Source organism: Nanorana parkeri, unplaced genomic scaffold (genome assembly GCF_000935625.1).
Source record: "Nanorana parkeri isolate BGI_ZX_2015 unplaced genomic scaffold, ASM93562v1 scaffold672, whole genome shotgun sequence".
NCBI classification, from domain to species: domain Eukaryota; kingdom Metazoa; phylum Chordata; class Amphibia; order Anura; family Dicroglossidae; genus Nanorana; species Nanorana parkeri.
In genome coordinates, this window is record NW_017306940.1 from 447,168 (window position 1) to 465,657 (window position 18,490).

Here is an 18,490-nt window from a genome sequence, read left to right on the forward strand (position 1 = left end):
CGTGACAGGGGAGGGACTGAATTCTCCACTCCCCTTTCTGATCCTCCAGCGCTGACTGGCGAAACGGACAAGGGAGGGGGTGGTTACAGCTGGCTCTGCCTCTAGATAGGCAGAACCAGGTGTCGCTCACGCAGCTGGGTGGATCCAGACAGAGTTGTCAGGATCTGTTTCAGCTGCGGCGTCTCAGTATACCGCGAGCTGTAGCTCGCGGTATACTGAGCTTAGGGTGACGGGAGGACGCTAGTTTGTGTCCTCCCGTTACCCTTAGGAGAACTATGGGGAAAAGCCCAAACCCCATAGTTCTCCTTTTAAAAAAAAAAAAACATGGGAAATATTAAACTTTGATGGGAGTGGTTGAGGACTGAAGCTGAGAAACACTGGTTTAAAGTAGCGAGATAGGTATAAAATATTAATTACACGTTTCATCATTTCTCTTCCTTACTAAAGTATAAAACACTCGGGTTGACTGAGGGGAGTAGCTAGAAAACGTTTTTTCTTCTCTTTCTCACCTTTAAGAAGAGGTTGCTTTTTCCCAATGCTCCTATTTTTCCTGTGTAGTTGAAAAAAAAAGAATTGCCCTCTGTTGCTGCATAGAATTCACACATTTTGATGGGACCAAAACGATTGATGAACTCTTTCCAGACGTCGGACCTGACACCATTCCCCACAGCAATCCGGACGCAGTGATCCTTGTCATTGTCTTTCTAAAATACATACCACAGTATGTTACTTCAAAAGAAGTGCTTATTTGTTGCTCTGCATACATTGTGAATTACTGTTCTAAGTGCAACATTTTAAAAATACTCTGGTTACTCATATCCTAGAACAGCATTCTCAACCTTTTTTTTAGTCACGGCACCATTTGAAACTATGCAAAATCTCGAGGCACCCCAGCCTAAATTGTAATGGATTTTAATAAGGGATCCCAAAAAACAAAAAAGTGGGGTTTCCCCTTTCACATCATAGTCCGCTCTATAAATAAATTAAGTCCCACTCAGTCTACCTCCCGCAAACACTGCAGGGACACGGACGGACCTTCGGCACCCCTCTCTCCTTCCGGTTCCAGCCACCCACTCGTGTGGACGGGCTCTCATGGCCGGACACCCATTCAGGCAAGGCTCTTCTCCTCAACCCCCCGATCTTCACCAGAGGCCACCTCTCCCCCAGCCCTCAGACAGAAAGTAAGTGACATCTATCTTTATCAGCACCCACTCACACACACAAGTCTTTGCGCCCTTCACATGTTTTTCAGTTATATCAACCTCAGGTGTCTCCTCCTGGTCTCTAGGGCTGCATAGCACACCACATTTTAAAACTCAGCAGAGAGCGCTGTATACTGTGTTTTTTTCGGTCTATAAATTAAGAGCCCCCCTTCAATTTCAGAGTCCCCCATTTCACATTGGAATTTCCCTTTCCCATCAGAATCCTTCTTTACATCAGGAGCCCCCCTTCAAATCAGGGACACCCTCCTTTCACATCAGAGCCCCCCTTCACATCATACCCCATCCTTTCACATCAGAATCCCCCTTTTACATCAGAACCACCCTTTCATATCACAAGCCCCCCTTTCACATCAGGAGCCCCTTCACATTAGAGTCCTTAGTCCCCCCACTTCCCTTTTGCATCAGAGTCATTAGACCCCCTTCACATCAGAGTCCTCAGTCCTCCTATTCACTTATGAGTCCTCTGCCCCCTTCACATCATCCCCTCTAACATCAGAGTCCTAGCATCAGTTAGGAGTTGCAGCAGCATGGCAAACTTCCTTGTCCATGGTGCTGGTGACCAGCATTCCTGGAAAGGCATGATGCTGTGAGAAAATTTCAAGGCACCCCTGAGGAAGGCGAAAGGCACCCCAATGTGCTACGGCACTGGGGTTGAGATAGGCTGCCCTAGAACACACAAAACTGAAGTATGAACAGACAACATATTACCAAACATAAATTAATCAAGACTGTTATGTGTTAAGAAATACTGTAAGGGCTTGTTCCCACCAAGCGCGGAGCAGATGCAGAGCAGTTGCAGAACGCATCAAAACTGCATCCAATTTATTCCAATGATATTTTGGGCTCTAGTTCACACCGCAGCGTTCAGTTCCAGAGCATGTAGAAAAACTGCGGCATGCCCTATTTTTTCTGCTCTGGAATGCACCAAACTGCATGCAAATGCATCAAAATCGCATGCCAACGCCCTGGAACTCACTGAAAGCTAATTTTAGGCAAAAAAATTTTTTTAAATAACGGCCCGCAACGCTTCAAAAACGTGACAAAAACGCAGCAAAACACACTGTACTGCATATGCAGAAACTCACGCAGACCTGGTCCGGATTTGGTTTGAAGAAGGCCTTAGTCATAAGTTAAGACTGTATGTTAAGCAGTTACTGATTCAAACCTTCACCAAAGTGCCTCACTTTTATTTATCTAAAGAACACAATATGTTACAGGTGTGGCTAAGCTCTGTGTTAACATTTTCATTTTATATTCAGAGTTTTATCTATACCTTTGGAGTGTTGCATAAGTATCGCAGGATTTCTCCTATGTACTGGAAGGCTGTAACATTGTATTTCCTGCAGTCATCCCAGAACTGACTCGCTGAGAATTTATTCCTTATCACACAAGTGGCTCCTGATTTAAAAAAAAAAGAATAATGCTTTAGAAAGTTACAGGTTACAGAAGTACAGGAGTTGAGCTAATGAAAAGGTGAAGAGGCCCATAAATGTTTGATTAGAGTCAACAGTCCTAAGTAGAGGTGCAACCAAATGACATTTTGAAACTGGAAGTAAAAAAAAATGTCAGACCGAAAACCGAATTTTTTTTTTTCTAACCTTTTTTTATTTTTTGTTAAATATTTTATTTCTATTTTTTTTCTCAACTTTAAAAAATGTTTTATATGATTTTTATTTTTTTAATAAATATTTCTTAACTTTACTGTTGGTGGCTCTGGGGAAATATTGGGTGTCTATACAGACACATGATATTTTTCCCTTTTAAAATAGAAAAAGAGATTGAGTCCTCAATCTCTTTTTCTGCAGCCCCTGTTATGAATGCATATAAATCCTGTAATTTTGCCAAAAGTGCCATTAGTGCTAGTCCTAAGTAGGGATATACCAATACCAGTATCAGTGCTGATACTGGCCATTTTCGTAGTGGTGGAAATTCCCCGATACTAATTACCAATACCTGCGCTTTACATTTTTTAATACATTCGGCTGCCATAAGGTCCCGCTCTTGTTTAGGACCTCACAGCAGCCTTGCGGGGACCTTGCGGCGGCTATTTACATGGCCGGCCGTACATCTTCTCCTCTTCCTCCTTCCCTTCTGAAACGCTGTTGAAACTGCACACAGCCCTGGTGAAACCGCACAGCCCTGGTGAAACCGCACAGCCCTGGTGAGACGCAGCGCAGAGCCCTTGGTGAGACGCCATACACAGCCCTGGTGACACTGCACGCAGCCCTGGGGGGACCACACACAGCCCCAGTAAAACCCCGCTCAGCCCTGGTGAAACCCCAAACAGCCCTGGTGATCAACACAGAGTATCTAGCTTCATATTATTATGCATTGATGTACAATGTATTGCTGTGACTTGTAGTCCTCTATAGCTGATGGTATTATCTTTGCACTGCTGTACAATGTATTGCTGTGATTTGTAGTCCTCTATTGCTTATGGTATTATTGTGCATTGCTTTATAATGTATTGATGGGATTTGTAGTCCTCTAAAGCTGATGGTATTCTGCATTGCTCTATAATGTATTGCTGGGATTTGTAGCCCCTCTACAGCTTGGAGTCAGTGGAAGAATTACCAGGGTCGCAGCTGGGGACTAGAGTCTGGCACTCCACCACCGTCTTAAAATCATTAGTCTGTATTGTTTTAGAAAAATTGTCATATGACACAAAAAAAAGATATCAGTAATTGGTATTGGCGAGTACTTGAGTAAAAGTGTCGGTACTCGGTCTTGAAAAAATGGTATTGGTGCATCCCTAGTCCTAAGCAATCACTTTTGGGGATGAAACTGATCAGGCAGCTGGGAAAATCTTGATCAGTTGTTACTGTTTTCTCTGATGCTGTAACTGTCCATGTGCAAGTCCCATTCCCTCCTCTATTTTACCCCACACAGGAGTATTTGTGCACCTAAAGTAACCTTACTTAGGGGAAAAACTGGACCATTATAGGAGGAATTGGTAATGTATGCCCATCCAACCATTCCATAATGTCTACAGCCAGTTCTAAATGATTAAAGTGTATCTAAACCTAAAAGCATATGTTAAAGCCACACTCCAGGCAACATTATAATTTACACACCGTGCTGGCTGTGTAATGTATCACTAAAAAAAACTGTGTTATGTGCAGAGGGCTGCTGCAAAGTATAAAAATCTTGCCTTGCAGCACGCCATCTCCTGCACACAACATGAAGCTTCTGGGCACCAAGGAGAGGGAGAGATACAGCCAAAGCTGTACTGTGCAACAGTTGCATCCCCCACCCCTTTTCACTATCCTTTATTCCAAAAAAATCTTCAATTTTTTTTAAAGAATATAAGATATTCTGTGATTGGAGGACAAGAGATGATGTTGCATCCTCGCTAGCTCCTCTCCTCCAATCACAGAATGTCTTGTGTTCTTTAAAAAATATATTTTCTGAATGGAGGATAGTGAAGAGGGGCAGGTGATGCAACCAGAGCGCAGTCCCTGTCACACATGCATGCATACATAGAGGGCCAATTTGGAACAAATTAACCTACAAGCATGTTTTTGGAGTGTAGAAGGAAACCAGAATACCCGGAGGAAACCCATAAAAGCACAGGGAGAAAATGCAAACTCCTTTGCAGATAGTGACCTGGCCAAGATTAACACAAATCGTTGAAATGGCGAATGTTTTTGAACCCGAGTGCCCAAACTGCGACGCAAAATCAATTTATTTATGTCAAAGTGCCAACACTGAAAATCACTTTAGTATTGCGTTGCAGTTCGGGCGCTCGGGTTTAAAAAATGTTCAGCATCACTGCCTTAGGCAAAATAGGGAAACACACGTATTCAAATATTTATACACTCATTAAAACACACACATAACACACAAATCGCACACTCAATAACCACTTGCTGCCCAGAGCAATTTCTTACATTTGCACACACAAGATAAAATCTAAATTTTTGGATAGAAAACAGCTTCAGACCCCCAAACCATTATATATGTTCTGAAAGCAGAGGCCCTGTAGAATAAAAAGATGCTAGTTGCAATTTTTTATGTTGCACGGTATTTGCGCAAATGTTTATCAAACAAGTATTTTTAACAGTGATTGATGGCTCTAGAATTAATGCTCTCACTCCGACGCTCACGACGATATGTAACGTGTGGCAATTTTTGTTTTTGCACGTAGGCTCATACAGCACATGTTTGCGTTGTATGTGCGTGCACATGGGGAGCGGGGGACCTTTTAAAAAATTTTTTTTTTGCATTTTTTATTTTTTTATCTTACTTTCATTTTTACAAATTTGTTTTTGCACTTAGCTTTATTGATATCACATAGGGGGCTAGCAAGCCCCTTATGTAATAGTAAATATAATGTGACAGGTCCTCTTTATGGAGACATCAGGGGTCTTTCAGACCCCTAATGTCACCTAGCGACCCCAAAAGAAGCTGATGAAGCAGAGATCAGCTTCACCAGCTTTTTCTTCTGGCTCTAGGAGCCGGAGAATGTGTACAGTGACACCGGAAGTGATGTAATGCACATCACTTCCCGTTCCAGTGATCGGAGGAGAGATTCACGGCTAGAAGTCACTGATCTCTCCTCCGATCTGTCAGGGGAGACCCTCCACGCCAGTCCCGGGCTCACACGAGGGACAGATGATGAGCCCGGGAAGCTGACGGCGGCACCTGCGGCCATGGAGGGGGGGAGAGGGACACAGCGCTGCACCGTACAAGTGATCCAGCGCCTGTACAGACACCGGATCGCTTGCATTTAAACAGCAATTGCCGGCTGTTTAAAACAGTACCAAGAACAAGTGTTCTTGCTATAACCTCTTCCAGCGGAGGACGTACATTTACGTGAACCCGCGGGAAGTCATCTTTAAAAATCTGATGTGAAGTGGAGACGGGGACACCGGAGGCCCGCACGGAGCACAGGATCTGGAGTGTGCGGGCCCCGGCTTCCTCCGGTGCTGCGGGGGCCCGGCCACCTCCTGCCTGTAACCTGTACGGCCGTCGGCCGATACCCATGTAAGGTACCCGGGCCCTTCAGGCTGCCCGGGCCCCTTACTTGATGGCGGCCCTGGCCGGTAATAATAATGAATGATACTGCCATTACAAATGAAGGATAAAAAATGTCCACAGAAAAAAAAATTTAAAGTAGTAGTGCTAGTTGAAAGCAAATTCCACAGTTGGTATCTTGCTAAAAGCAAATTTGTTAGCCATCATGTTAAAAAAAAATATAGTATATTTTCACCCAGTGCCCATTTCCGTTATTATACCAATTACCTCAAAGACATTTTTTACATCAATTTCACATTTTTACAGATTTGCTGTTTTATATATAATTCCTGAATTTGTATACAGATTTGTAAATACAAAGTAGTTGTTGGCAGAACAAACCCATAAGGCTTCATTTATAAAAATGAAACCCAGCACTAGCTCCCCTAGATGTTGTTGGCAATTATAGGAAATTCCTATATTCATAATTTCTGTCTAGGGGCCCTAGTGCCGTGCAAATGGCATCTGCCCAGCTATATTGTGGGTAAAACTTTTATAAATAAAGCCCATAGACTTGCATTGTGAGAAGGAAGCAGTAAAGGACTCTCACTGTATACTACTATGATAACTCAAGCAGAGGCTGCATATGCCATTAGCAAATATAACCGTCCTCATGTATTTATATTTACAAACTATACACAGAAAAGCGTTTTTTATTGAAAAGTAACATTTGTTGATAACAATATTTACATTAAAAACCCTATCACAAGCCACAACAATTCAAATTGAGCATATGAGGAACAAAACAACGGCAGAGAGGTATAGATAACTAACATTGTATGCAAATCCCAATTTTCCTTCAAAAGGCATGAGTTTGCCTTCCCATTTATCTCCGTTGCCTCTCTATTAGTCCTTAGAAGGGACAGGACTAATTCGTCAAGCTACTATCAGTTGTGAAAATATCTGGAATGGAACACCATACCTTGCTGAATGCATCCACGGACCCCGATCAAAAGGCCAGCACTATGGTAGAGAGGCAATGGAATGTACAGTATATCCTTGCTTGTAATTCCAGACATTGTACTTATAGATGAACTGATCAGCAAACGCCCTTGATTTATAACCGCAGCCTTGGGGAGACCTTTTAGGAAGAGATGTTTAGCATTTTATAGATTAATTATGGTCAATTATTATTCATTTTGAAAACTTCTAGTTGATCATCACTCATTTACTACTATAGTTGCAAAAATGCCACCAGTAGTATTATACACTGCCTTCCATCGTGTAAGTGTTATGATCTGGGGTTGCTTCAGTTGGTCAGGTCTAGGTTCAGCAACATTATGTCTCCAAAAAATTTCTGCTGCCTACCTGAAAAAATACTGAATTACCATATTTTTCCATTAATGGACTTTTTCTTCCCTGATGGCACATTTGGCATATTCTAAGATGGCAATGCCAGGATTCATCATTTTCAAATTGTGAAAGAGTGGTTCAGGGAGCATCAGACATTATCACACATGGATTGTTCACCGCAGAGTCCGGACCTTAACCCCATTGAGAATCTTTGTGATGTGCTGGAGAAGACTTAACTAGCTCCTTTTGCACCTGAGGCAAAAAAAATGTGCCCCCAACAGGCGTGTGACGTCACCCAACGCCGCACACGCTTGGCATCATGTGACGTCATGCGCCCGCCTCCAGGATGTGTTTATTATTTTTATTTTTTTCATTTTGTTTTTTTTTTTACTGTTGGGACTTCAGGGAAATATTAGGGTTCTAAACAGCCCCCTGATATTTCCCTTTTAAAATAGAAAAAGAAATTGAGGACACAGAGTTTCTTTTTCTGCAGCCTCTGTTCTAAATGAATGGAAAGCACTAAGTACAGAGGCTTCCTATTAATTCAGAAACTGTTGATAGTAAAACATTTACTATCATTTAGTTATGAATGGATAGAAGCCTCTGTACTGAGTGCTACTACCCATTCAGAAACTCATGAATGAACACGAAGTGTTGCAAAGCACTTCCTGTTCATTCATAACTGGGGACACATATTAATGTGTCCCCAGTTATTTACAAACATTGGAGTGATCAATTGGTCAGTGGTATAGCGCTATGAGCCTCCGGTGTGATACCACTGACCAATTAACCTTTGAGGCTGAATAGCCTGACTTTTAGCCGCTTGCAGCCAGTCTGAGAGACGCCGGCTGTCAGATCCTAGCCGAGCGTTTCTCTCTCTCCTCACTGCTCTGCATTAGTTAGTGACAGCGGCTCCGTCCTCCGCACAATGTAAATATACATAACACATCATACTTAAATAGAGATATGAATCACAGGATATAATCACAGTGGTGCATTGACATTTCTGTTTAGGGTTTGTCTGTGTTGATATTTTACCTTTATCAATAACATCAAGAGAATGTTTTTTTTGGCCTTGTCAATGCAGAGAGCCAGATTTGTGAATGACAATCTTAGGACATTATCATCTGATGATTATAAAGATGTTGTACATATTGGGAACTACATGTTTGTTATTATTTAGACACTGATGTTATCCCAAAAATACTTGCAACAGTAGTATAAATGTTTAAATGTTGTTGCAGTACAAATAGATCTTAAATATATTTCACTATTGGCGTAGGGAATTAATGAATAACTGAACATTTTCAATTTTATTGCACAGTGCAACATGGATTCTCCCTTGACACTGTATATGTCAGGTTTTACCTACTGGCCTCCGCTAGTGGAAGAGAACAGGAGCAAGGATGAAGGTAAAAGGTCCTTGGAGTTGTGCCACACACAGATGGAAATCTAAAGTGATCAGCACAGTCAATGCAGCGTTGGAAACAAGACAAAAGTTAGGACAGACAGAGCAATAGTGTAATTCAAAGTGAAGGTGAGAATCTATAATATCTGAAGCAAGTTTAATGTTCTCCAATCACCAAAAGAAGCAAGGAATAAGTAACCCTGCTGTTTAAGGATATTATTATAGGTAGTTAATATTAATATATGTTAACACTATTATAACTGGTGCTGTATAACATTTTTAAGCAAATGTCTAAATACACAGTAGAAATTAATATTTACTTATTTACCAGCTAAAAATATTTTAATTCTGTTTCTCCTGTCATGTGATCAGGCATACTCATCAGCCAGGTCCTACACTCCTTGAGACTTGGATATTACACTGCAGATTAGTAATACAACCAGGTCTAGGATTTCCCAGCCTGTGATTGGGCAATAAAGAAGTAGCGGGTCACTGATGAGATTACTAGAATGTCATTCCTCTCAAATAGCTCTTCTATGGCTAGAACTATGTAGTAGGTCTTGACTGGCATACAATGCCACCCTGTCATCTTTCAATATGTGTGCTGATGTGCAGGGAATTACAGGGAACTGCTATTAAAGGAGAACTATGGGGTCAGTGTTTTTCCCCATAGTTCAAAATGTTAGTGTTTGATCTAAAAATACTTGTAATTATCTTTTTTATTGAAACCATATACATGGGGCGTTTATACCTGCCTGGAGTCCAGCTTTAGGACCAAGGAAGGATTTAATACTGTCAAGCCTTTTTAAACGTCACTGTTGTCACAGTTCTTTAAACCATTTGTGTAATTTGAATGTTTTTTAACTTTGCAGAGTAGCATTATATTAACTAAAAACAAGTACAGGTTGTCCAGATAGTAAATACAAGAGTCCAAAGGTGCAATTCACATGCAGTTGCTGAAGGTTAAACATTAAAATAAGTAAGACTGACCTCTAACAGCTATTATTCTGTCACTGATTTCTGAACATAATTAACAAGATTATATAGTATTTGAGGTTGAATAAAGACATTAGTCCATCAAGTCCAAGCTATTAGGATCTCAATAGGACTTGACATTTTGACCCCTGTATTATGAGATTAAAAAGCATATCAACAGTACATTTATTGATGTATTAAAGAATACAGACCTGCACTAATGTTTTTTTAAATCTGCCTGAAGTTCAGCTTTATGGTTTTCCACTGGGAAAATGGCTACATCAGTCACCAGTGGACACAGCTCTTCAACTGTGTAGTATCTAGGGTTGCCACCTGTCCAGGATTCACCCGGACAGTCCGGGTTTTGAATGCTGTGTCCGGGTTTTATGGCAGCTGAAACCCGGACACAAGATGTCAGGCAGACAGGAGCAACCAAAATTACGATAGGGGCTACTGGCCCCCTACTGAAAATAGTCTTGACTGGGATATTTACATATGAATGGGTAGCACTATTTATGTATGAATAAGCTGCGACTCATTCTCCCAAAAATATTCTGTGCGTCACTAGTGTTCAGGTTTAACTGGAAGATAAGGTGGCAACCCTACTAGTATCCTGCAGATGTCATACAGAGAAATAAATAGTGAAATATACCTGTAGTTCCAGATGTGTAGATGTAAACAATTGGGGTTTTCACATTAAGACCTGGCCTGAAGGAGCTGGGGATGGGCTCCTGAGAGGCAGCTTCTATTTTGTCCAGCAGACTGTACACTCCTGCAGTGGGTGAGTCTCTGCTCAGATAATAGACCAGGACCCCTTGTTCTCTCAGGGCTGGCAGAACTTCTTCCACAGCATTCCTCAGTTCTAGACAAAGCAAAACAGTGGCTGTCATGGCTTAATTCGAAAGATTAAACATTACACATACATTTTTCATTGCTTTTCAAGGACACCTTTTCTAAGAGATCATGGGGTCCCCCATTGCGGACCTTCTTCTGAATGTCTCTGGCTCCTCTTTGAGTCGCTAACCTAAAACAAGCAGGCAGATTAGGAAAATCAGAGTGAAGTCAGAACTACTAATCTGCATACTTTGTTCTGAGTTTAGGGTTTTATTCTAGGGGTTGTACGTTAGAATGAAATACTCTCTGGATTAGTAGCTGTTCCTTATTGCATGGGAGTAAGAAAAAAGAATAGCAAACACACTCATCAATTCATAACCAGCTTTACAGCAAGGTGCACATGGAAGGGCTTTAAACAGTGCAACAACAAAACGTTTACCAGCACATTCACCAGCCAGCCTGCAAAAAAACACTGTCTAACTATTACAGTTAAAAACAGAGGTCTTAGTTGCATGTCTTCTGCAGAATATGTGGAAGCTACAGTGTCTTGTCACGACCCCTGTGTAGTGTGGTCCTAACTCTAACCTCTGAGAGCCTCCATTTTGGAGCATATATAACAAAGGATGAATTGGGTGCAGGTTCACCAGGAGGCAGCCCAACCTTCTTAAAGGTACAAGGACCCACAAGGAACCCCACACATCACAATGGCAGTTGAAGCCCCCAGTGTGTCCCTGCACCAAATACAACAAGCGAAACGAATGGCAAACTTGGGGTTCATTGTGTGTCCCTGTACCTTTAACCCTTTCGCTGCCAAGGACGTACGTCGTACGGAGCTACAAAAGTGCTTCCAGCTGGCCAGCTCAGTACGTCGTACGGACCTGGCATTTACAGTTCTACTATAAGCTGATGGTCACTTTAGCGACCATCATTGGGCTGCCTACTGGCGAACCTGCACCCAATTCATTCTTTGCTATATATGCTCCAAAATGGAGGCTCTCAGAGGTTAGAGTTAGGACCACACTACACAGGGGTCTTGAAAAGACAGTGTAGCTTCCACATATTCTGACTTGCGGAGCTGTACTGCATTGAAAAAAAACCCACCCACAGAGCTGTGCTAACAGGTGAGACATGGGGTCGGGTGCACAGGTGAGAGGTGAGAATATAGAGGGAGAAGAGAACTGTGGATGGAATGGAATAAAGATGGGGATGTACAGAGGTGAGAGCTGTGGATGGAGGGAGGAGATACAGTGAAGGGAAATCTGTGGATTGGGGAGAGGTACAGAGGCGAGGTGAGTACTGTGACGGACTCCCTGGCACCCCGACTGAGCACCTCCGTCAGTGATATGGCTTCCCAAATGGAACGTATTCCAAATGCTGTTACCATTACCCCAAGAATCAGACAGCACTCATTTTGAGGTAAGCAGAATGACACAAGCCTTTATTAACACAAAGCATTTGAGTTTTTTAGAAAGAAACCCACCCCCTCCTGGTCTAGAACGAACCGGTATCAACCACTTTTGTAGGAGTCTGATTTGTCCCAATACACACTTCGAGTTAACCGGACAAACACCATGGCACAGAGTCTAACAATGGGCTGATTAGTTTAACAGATAGGTGTGGATGGGGGATGGGAGGATAAACAAAGAGACATACACACAGTGCAATCCCCCACACCCACAATAAACAGCATTCCCCAGCGTTGGCAATACACAGCCTGGATTTGTCACAATACTCCCCCACTGTTCCATAATCCGGCAGACCCGGCTAGACCCACACTGGTCAGCCAGGGGATGTCCGGGAGCACAGTCCTAGATCTCAGTTTGCTGGGAAAGCCCATCCGCGTTTCCATTCTGCTTTCCCGGCCGATATTGCACTGTAAAGTTATAAGGCTGCAGGGCAAGACTCCAGCGCAACAAATGTCCGTTGTCTCCAGAGACTCTGTTGAGCCAAATCAGTGGGTTATAGTCGGTGACACCGTGAAAGATCGTCCATACAAATACGGCTGTAGTTTCTTCAGAGCCCATACCAGCGCTAGGCACTCCTTTTCAATATCCGCGTACCCCACCTCCCGGGGTAGTAACTTGCAGCTGAGGTAGGCACCCACCTGGCTCAGCACTGCTCCCAACCTGAAAGTAGAGCCATCTGGGTCCCATTATCGAATGTAGAGCTCGTCTGTCTGGACTGCTGCCGTGTGGTCACCGGTATGCCTCGGATGAGGACTCCGCTACGAAAGATGAAGCCAAAATCCCCAGATCGTTTCCGAGCAGGACGTCTGCAGGAAGATTCCTCATCACCCCAACCTCCAGTTTGCGGTTATCGGCTCCCCAGTCCAGGTATACTCGGGCAGTCGGAATTCGGACGATTTTTCCCCCTGCCACTCGTACTGTAATGGCCCGTCCTGTATGGTCGTCAGATCTCACCATCCGCGGCTGTACTAGTGTGATGGTGGCTCCACTGTCCCGGAGCCCTTGAGTGGGGCGTCCATTCACTTTCACCGGCTGCCTATGGTGTTGGCGGTTATCTAGAGCGGCTGCCTGCACAGGGTTCACTTCGTGGAGCACCTCAAACTCCTCCTTGTCCCCTCTTCCTAAGATCATTACCGGGGACTCCTTTACAAAATGGGCTGCTGCTCTCTGGGGTCCCGCTGTAGCTCGGTTCCACTGCGGAGACCGCGGGCGATTTCGGGGGCAGATGCTCCGCATGTGTCCCACCTGATTGCATGTATAGCACCTTCTCCCATCCGATCGGAGAAGGGGTGCAGGCGCTGCCCGAGGAGGAGGGTAGGAGGGCGGTGGGCGGTTTGTTGTTACTGGGGGACGAGGTATCCCCGCCTGAAATGGTCTGCTGACTGGTCGAGCTTCAGGTCGAGGGGGCCTCCTGGTATCAATATACTGATCTGCCAGGACTGCAGCTTCATTGATGTTAAGCGGTCTTCGGTCCTTCACCCAATCCCTAATTTTGACCGGCAACTGGTCGTATAGCTGCTCCATCAAGATGAGCTGGGCAGCTTCCGCCATGGTGGTGATTTGGCATCCCGCGAACCAGGCATCCACGGCTCGGGCCATCTGGTGTGTAGCTCTGTATACGGCTGCTCGGCTTCCTTCCGCAGCCCTCGAAACTTTAATCGATGAGCTTCCGGGGTGATATTAAAGCGGGCTAGGATCCTCTCCTTCACCCACTCGTAGTTCCTTCTGTCTTCCGCAGGAGTAGATTCGAGGGCACTCAAAGCCCGACCGGACAGTTTACTGATCAGGATCTTCATCCAGTCAGCCTCTTCTACTCCCTGCATGTCACACTGCATCTCAAACAGCTCCAGGTATGCATCAATGTCTTCCTGGCCGTCCTGGAAGCGTCGGAATGAGTCAAACGGTATTTTCCTCCGGCTCCCTCCATCGGGCACTGTCTGTCGGTCTCCCGCTCATTGAGCCTACGCCTGTCTTAGGTCAGTAGCCTCCGAGTTGAGCTTGGTGATGGTATCTGAGTCAGGTGGAGTGCTATACAGAGATAGCTTCCACTGGATATCCCGCTGGAGCTCCGTGAGCTGAGCGCCCCCCTCGACCGGATCGCTCATCCTCTCTCTGGTACGATCTCCCTCTAGGAGTTCTGAGATGAGAGACGCCTTAGTCTTGCAGCTTCCACTGATTCCTCGGGACTCAAGTAAGTCCTTCAGTGTACTTCACTTCAGTCTGCTATATCGATCCTCCTCCTCCGATGTCCCGGTGGTGGTCTGGATGTTCCAAGTGCAGGGAAGCATCCCACCGCTTGCCACCAATTGTGACGGACTCCCTGGCACTCAGACTGAGCACCTCCGTCAGTGATATGGCTTCCCAAATGGAACGTATTCCAAACGCTGTTACCATTACCCCAAGAATCAGGCAGCACTCATTTTGAGGTAAGCAGAATGACACAAGCCTTTATTAACACAAAGCATTTGAGTTTTATAGAAAGAAACCCACCCCCTCCCGGTCTAGAACAAACCGGTATCAACCACTTTTGTAGGAGTCTGATTTGTCCCAATACACACTTCGAGTTAACCGGCCAAACATCATGGCACAGAGTCTAACAATGGGCTGATTAGTTTAACAGATAGGTGTGGATGGGGGATGGGAGGATAAACAAAGAGACATACACACAGTGCAATCCCCCACACCCACAATAAACAGCATTCCCCAGCGTTGGCAATACACAGCCTGGATTTCTCACAAGTACCATACCCCTTCCAGTTAGTAATGTCACGTGGAATACAGGGTGAATCTTATACGAGCTAGGCAGTTTCAGCTTGTAAGCAGCTGATTTGATTCTCCCCTCAAACGGGAAGGGTAATTTTAAATTACCTGTGGAAACCCATACCTGGTCCCCTGGTTTAAGATTGAAATCCCCTTTTCGTTTCTTGTTGAATGCCTTTATTATGCCTCTGGCCATTGCTTCTTGCAGTAGATGATTATTAAATTTAAACAAGTTTAAATACCTTTGGACCGCCAGCACAGTTGACTGATTTAAAGAATGGGGATTGGTTGATAGCTGAATGAAGAGAGTTATTGTAGGCAAATTCAACTAAAGGAAGCAAGGATACCCAAATATCTTAAGGGAATGAGGAGAGGCAGTGAATGTATTGTTCCAACATTTGTCTGGTTCTTTGTTTGCCCATTTGTCTGCGGGTAATAGGCAGATGAGAAACGCAGCTTAATATCCAATGCTTCACATAATGCCTTCCAAAATCTCGAAGTAAACTGTCCCCCTCTATCAGAAACACTATTGCTGAGAATACCACAAAGTCTCACCACTTATTTAATAAATGTACAAGCCAGTTCACCTGCAGTAGGAATTTTCGTCACGGCAACAAAATGCCTCATCTTAGATAGACAATCTACAGCAACAAAAATTGCAGGAAATTCTTCTGAGGGGGAAGCTCGACAATAAAATCCATTGAGATCATGCCCCATTGTCTTTGTGGAACCGGAAGAGATTTCAGTAGACCCCAGGCCCTGGCTTTCTCACCCTTGCTCCGGATACACGTCTTGCATGCATTTACATAGTTATTGCAGTCCAAATTAAAATGGAGCCACCAAAAGAGTCATAGCATCAAGTCTAAAGTTTTACGACTCCCAAATTGTCCAGCCATTGACGCATCACTGCAGATTCCCAGAATGGCAATCCGGAGAGCCTGGGGTACAAATATTTTCTTCTTAGGAAAAAACAGTCCATCTCTCTTTCACAAGCTCCAACCTTGAGGAAGCACATCCCCAGATGATGCCTGTCGAATTTGCAAAATAAGATGAGGTTGCCAGAGCAACTTTCCAAATTTTCAGCCTGCAGGATGGTGTTGGGTTGTAAATGGGAATTGGCTTTAGAAAACATGCATGACAAAGCATCAGACATCCTATTTTTTGAGCCTGAATGATAGGTGATGTGGAAGTTAAATTTCGGAAATGAAGAGTACTCATCTTGCCTGCAAAGGTCCCAGTTGCCTTGCTGATCTCAAATACTCTAAATTTTTATGATCTGTGAAGATCAATATTAGGTGAACTGCCCCTTCCAGCAGACACCGCCACTCTCCAGCGTCTGCTTGATTGCTAAATGTTCATGGTCCCCGACATTGTAGTTATTCTTTGTGCTGTTCAGTTTTTTGGAAAAGAATGCTACGGGGTATAGGAGAGAATTATATATTTGGCATTGTGACAAAACTGCCCCTGCGGCGATCTCAGAAGCATCTGCCTCAAGAATATATGGCAGGGCCAGGGCTGTAGCTACCACGGAGCGAGTGAGGCACTCACCCCAGGCGCAGCTGAGAGGGGGCGTAGCCAGGGCCAGCCTGGTTGCGCCCCCTCTCCTCTGTTGCCATGGCGAGCACAGGGCGCCATTGGCAACAGGGGCGCCAGACGTCCAACACAGCTTCTCGCATTCCCCGCTGCATGGGCAGAGGACTCTGTGTCTTCAATCTCTTTTTCTATTTCACAAGGTAAATGTCAGAGGTCTGTTTAGACCCCTGACATTTCCTCGAAGCCCCCAGAACCCGCCCCCACCACACACACACACACACAATTAGACATGTGCAAAGACTAAATGAACAGAAACTTTAAAAAAAGTCATTAGTTTCGTCAAACGAAACAAATTTTTATGCTATTTGGTGCTGCCATCCTGGCGGCGGGGCGCATGGCGTCAAATGGCGCCGTGCGTGCGTGGCATAGGGTGACATAACACGCCTGTTTGGGTGCACAATTTTCTGTTCTTACCTCGGGTGACAAGCATTCAGCTTTTGCAAAAAGTCCATGCAACCTGAGTCTGGGCTTGCTTTATGTGCCCTCAGTGGTGATCCAAGAAGGCAGAAAAAATGATGATATCATCAAGATCACAAATAGGTCTACAAAGTCACAAAAATGTAATTCGTAAGGTGCTGAAATGTGGCTGGAGCAATACAGAGACCAAATGGCACGACAAGATACTGCAAGTGTCTAAAGAGTGTACGAAAAGATGTCTTCCATTCATCTCCCTCCTAAATATGAACAAGATTGTTTACCCCTCGTAGACCCAACTTGGTAAAAATGGTTTCTGAGCGGAGCCTTTGAAACAGGTCTATAATCTGTGGAAGTGGATAAAGTTTTTTTTACGGTTATCTGGTTGAGCTCTCTATAATCCACGTATGGACGAAATGTACTGTCTTTTTTTCACAAAAAATATTCCAGCCCCAGCTGGAAATTTGATGGGTGGATGAAACCCTTACTTAGATTTTTATCAATGTACTCTTTAAGAGCCTTAAGTTTGGGTTCCAAAAAAAAAACAGAATTTCAGCCCCTGTTATTAGTTCAATTGGGCAATCATACGTTCGGTGTGGTGGAAGAGTATCAGCTCTTTGCTTGTCACACATGTCTAGGAAGTTGTGGTAGGCCTGTGGAACCTTCTGGCATAGGTTGGAATATCTGGCTGACAGAGGAACAAATTTTGCCCAACAGCAGGCCACAAACAGTTATGCTGATTAAAATGTTACTTCTCCTGCAGTGCAGTTTATTTGATGATTATTGGCTTGTAGACATGGCATTTCCAGAATGACAGGAAACAAGGGTGAGTTTATGATGTCCAAGTAGAGCAGCTCATGCTGTCTGGGCTCAATGGTAACAGAAACGGAACTGGCTTCCTAGGTGACTGGCCCTGACTTGATAGAAGTGCACGGCGTTCTTGTGGATACACGTGTGTCTCCATCCATGTACATGCACACATGTGTGCGTGATTTTGGCATCATAATGCTTTACTCATACATATGTTTGCGCAGTGACTCGTGCGGCAATCCAAGCAGAAGCTGTACTATGGACACCGGTGGACACAGGGAGCCAAATGTGATATGTTGAAGGATGGTCGGAGATATGCTATGAAGAGGAGTGCCAAGGTGAACTATGGATGGGGGCACAGAGGTGAACTGTGGGCAGCCAGCACAGAGATGGGGTGTAGATTGGAGGGTGCAGATGTGAGCTTTGGATGAGGGTGCAGAGGTAAACAGTGAAAGAGGGGTGCAAAGATGAGCAGTGGGCGGTTACTTTTGTAGGGTGGTTATTTGTAGGAGGTAATGTATGGCACGTCATACAGAGTGCAGCAGTCAGGATTTTATAATGTACCTTGTACATTACATACTCCGGACTGTCATATTCTGTATGCTGTGCTGTTTGCTACATCCTCTTACTGTTGTATGTTACATAATAATGGCTGCTGAACTATACTCCTGAATGCTGCACTCTGTACAATGGTTTGT

The 18,490-nt window shown here is 44.2% G+C and overlaps 1 protein-coding gene across 2 annotated transcripts in view; it reads right to left on the bottom strand.

Annotated features, from left to right (window-relative positions):
• The window catches only part of LOC108792712 (very long-chain acyl-CoA synthetase-like), a 32,660-nt gene that overhangs the window by 12,335 nt on the left and 1,835 nt on the right, over positions 1 to 18,490 (bottom strand). Inside the window, exons 2-5 of one of the 2 annotated variants that reach the window (XM_018563545.1) lie at positions 10,568 to 10,777; positions 7,162 to 7,320; positions 2,497 to 2,621; positions 510 to 704 (exon numbers count right to left, since the gene is read on the bottom strand). In XM_018563545.1, coding sequence (XP_018419047.1) covers positions 510 to 704; positions 2,497 to 2,621; positions 7,162 to 7,320; positions 10,568 to 10,777 — 689 coding nt within the window. The remainder of the gene's footprint in view (positions 1 to 509; positions 705 to 2,496; positions 2,622 to 7,161; positions 7,321 to 10,567; positions 10,778 to 18,490) is intronic. The other variant, XM_018563546.1, reaches the window with a different exon arrangement.